We start from the raw sequence: 3713 nt of genomic DNA, 5'->3' as shown, positions 1-3713 counted from the left end.
TGGAAACAGTCCATCTTCCGCAACAAACTGGCACCACCCCCCACCTTTTCCTCCGCTACATCGATGACTGTATCGGCGCTACCTCGTGCTCCCACGAGGAGGTTGAACAGTTCATCCACTTTACTAACACCTTCAAATTTACCTTGCAACATTTAAAAGGCATCTGGGTGGGTATATGAATAGAAAGGGTTTGGAGGGATATGGGCTGGGTGCTGGCAGGTGGGACTACATTGGGTTGGGATATCTGGTAGGTATGGATGAGTTGGACCGAAGAGTCTGTTTCCATGCTCCACATCTTTATGACTCTATGTGAGGGTGAGTGTTATTCATTACATTGACGTTGCAGGGGATTGTGTGAATAAACATGGTCTTATATTCAGATCTTGCGTTTAATTTCCAAATCTGACCTTTAATCGTTGTGTCTAAACACTGATAGTCGACGCAGTGCTGGATAAAGCTTTTGCAGCGTTTCTGGGCTGGGGGTACTCTCCTTGCAGAATCCACTCCTGAATCTGCAATACAGCCCCTTTGGGTGCCTCATGCAGCCTGTCACATTGTGTGTCTCCTCCTTGCCTGCACACTCCAGTTACATTTCCTGTTCCTTTCGAGCAGAGGAGGTTTCTGCAGGTGAAATGCATGAGCCCAACATCGGTCCCATTCCACCTCTTACCAAATGACAATGATCCCTTTGTCATTTTCACTGCCAATTTAAGCTTACCCCAAAAATCCTTTATTACTGAACATCTCAGACTCTCAACTGTTTAAAATATTCCACTGAGGAAGATACATCTTATTGTGGAAAAGCCGTGAGATGGGGAGAAAGGGAAAAAGTTATCCAACATCTTTTCCTGTCCCTGACAGAAGCTGGGTGACCATGTGAGATAGAGAGGTGCATGTGATGGAGAGGAGGTGGGTGTAAGTTTGTGAGGGGTATGAACACCAGCACATATTGTGCCAAATGCTCTGCCTCTGAAGCGCAGACTCAAAGCGACGATGTGTAACGTCCTTATTAATTTAAACATCAAACGATTGATCGGATGGAGAATGGATACTGACTTAAAACACTGATGGTGGATTCTGAGGTCAGCTGCACATTCATTGGCATCACGTACTCAATGGTGAAGCAGTGCCCATGCTCTGTTCCTGTGGATACAAACAAGAGCTGGTTAAAGATCATCAATCATCAGGAAATCGCACCACAGTGGGATGGAGAGGGGTGGGAGAAAATGAAACTGTCAGGAAACCGTAAAAATGGCAGCTCCTGAAAGACTGCAATCCTCCCCAGAATGATTATGTCCATATGACAAAGTATGATTACCAGCATAGCAGGTTAATGTCTCCATAAAGTAGGGCTGATTATGCACAAAGGGACATTACTCCTGGAAAATAAGTATTATATTCAAACAGTGGGATACTCTGCAAAACATTTATGAGTGTGTTACTGCTGTTGAAGCAATTATTAAATGGAGCAGAGAGTTTGGCTTCAGAATGACAGTGACAATTTATATTTATAAATTCATAAAGAAATGTGATATTTCTGTAAGGAGATGACATATACTAGGAGTGTTTTATATCTCTATAAGGCATTGCATTTGATTTATATGCGAGTATATGATATATATCTGTAAAACTTTACATATTATACATATTAAGTGATTTATACATCTGTAAAGAAATGCATATGATGTGCATTATATATTTCTGTGGCGCTGTTGTTATAAGATACAGGAGTTTTAAAATTCTGAAATACAAAATATGGGAACTTCAGCACTTAATACAACCGCTTTTTTTTTGTCAGTCCCTCCACACACACCCCAACCTTAAAACAAAGTTAAAAATCACACAACACCAGATTATAGTCCAACAGGTTTATTTTGAAGTATAAGTTTTCAGAACGCTGCACCTTTGTCAGGTCGCTCCGAAAGCTAGTGTGCTTCCAATTAAACCTGTTGGAATATAACCTGGTGTTGTGTGATTTTTAACTTTGTCCACCCTAGTCCAACACCGGTGTCTCCACATCATGGCAACCTTAAAACAGACCAAGCCTGCAGTTGGCAAATGTATGATATAGATCCTACATAGGAAGCCAAGATATATCACAATTTTTTAAAAAATTAATTAATTTATAAAGCTCTAAAGACATCATCATCTTGGTAAAGTATAAACTTTAAGAGGTCATTTGTAATTTTTGGTTTGAAAATGGACAGCATTCAAAACAATGGTTGTATTTAAAGCACAGCCTCTTGTAGTGGATATATAAATGTGAAACACTGCAGATGATGAAAATCTCAAATAACACTGGAAATACTCATTTGGCCCAGTATTATGTGTGGAGAGAGAAACAGAGCTCAGGTTTCAGGTCCTGACACCTTTTACTGAAAGTCATTATCAAACAAAAGGTTAACTCTGTTTCTCTCCATCGACACACTGTCTGATTTGCTGAGTGTTCACCGTGTATTCTTGGAATGGACCTTTTTTTTTTACACATTAAGTATTACATCTTGGAACAAAATTTATTGGTGCTCAGGGTTGGTTTACTCTAATGGACCCAAGGTCTAATTCCCATCATTCCTCTGGCCTCTTGTTCCAAGGCTGCAGCTTTGAGTTTCAACAGGAATTTCTCCAAATTCTTGTCAAACAAAACAGAAAGCAGCCAGAAAGAGAAAGAAAGCGAGGGGTAAAAAAGAGCAAAGTAGATCAAAGCTATAGAATAGAACACATGATCGGCCATTTTCTTTTATCGAAGAGCAATTGTGAGCGATTTTTTATTCATTCATGGGATGTGGGTATCACTGAGTAGGCCAGCATTTATTGCCCATTTATCATTGCCCAGAGGGCAGTTAAAAGTCAACCATGTTGCTGTGGGTCTGGAGTCACATGTAGGCTAGACCAGGTAAGGATGGCAGTTTTCTTCTCTAAAGGGCATTTGTGAACCAGATGGGTTTTTTTCTGACAATGGTTTTGTGGTCATCATTGGACCCTTAAATCCAGATTTTTTCAACTGAATTAATATTCTACCATCTGCCATGGCGGGATTTGAACCCAGGTCCCCAGAAGATTAGCTGAGTTTCTGAGCAGTAAAGTTGATGACGAGTAACATGGTCATACCTGCCAGAAAACAAACTCTCCAGAGGCCAGCGTGCAGCGATACCTTGACTTCCGCCGACATGTTTTGGGGGGAGATGGTCCCTTCTTCCAGATATAACCAGTAGTCAGTGCTGACAGCTACCCCCAGCAGACCCAGACCGCACACAGCGAACACACTGCTCAGGAGCGTCAGGGCCTTTCGCCCACACGAAGTCATTCCGCACAACATCAGGATCTCCTGTAGGAATTGGCAGGCCAGAGAATGGACCAATTAGCAAGCAAACCCTCCTGTTTCATGGACACCTCCCCCACCCAGGGAAAAGTCACCAACTCTACAGCAATCTATTCCTGCAGCCTCCTAAATACTCCACTCAGTCTTTTCATCATTCTGAAGCAGTTTTATCATCAATAAATTGAAAAAGGTCCTTCAAAATGCAAACAATACACAATTCTTTCGAGCTGCCCTCTGGTTTTACAGCTGGAGAAGAAAGAGATGGCAAGATATTTAGATGCGATTAGTTGCTATGTGGAACCTAAATGTTAGGTGGGGAACTGCTCTGAATTGGAAAGCGCAGCAGGTCAAGGCAGCATCAAAGGAGCAGGAGAATCGCTGTTTCGGGCATAAG

The 3713-nt window shown here is 41.8% G+C and overlaps 1 protein-coding gene across 1 annotated transcript; it reads right to left on the bottom strand.

The window, feature by feature from the left end:
- Positions 1-909: 909 nt before the first annotated feature.
- On the bottom strand, positions 910-3358 carry LOC122545726 (voltage-dependent calcium channel gamma-5 subunit-like). The gene is made up of 2 exons (XM_043684658.1): positions 3109-3358; positions 910-1143 (listed from the first exon to the last, which is right to left on the bottom strand). The coding sequence occupies exons 1-2, from the start codon at positions 3314-3316 to the stop codon at positions 1022-1024; spliced, it is 330 nt and encodes a 109-aa protein (XP_043540593.1). The 5' UTR covers positions 3317-3358; the 3' UTR covers positions 910-1021.
- Between the last annotated feature and the right edge of the window lie 355 nt (positions 3359-3713).

The sequence above is a fragment of the Chiloscyllium plagiosum genome, unplaced genomic scaffold, assembly GCF_004010195.1.
Source record: "Chiloscyllium plagiosum isolate BGI_BamShark_2017 unplaced genomic scaffold, ASM401019v2 scaf_40927, whole genome shotgun sequence".
In the NCBI taxonomy this organism is placed as follows: Eukaryota; Metazoa; Chordata; class Chondrichthyes; order Orectolobiformes; family Hemiscylliidae; genus Chiloscyllium; species Chiloscyllium plagiosum.
The sequence above is the reverse complement of the archived record's forward strand: the minus strand, read 5'-3'. Positions and strand labels throughout refer to the sequence as shown.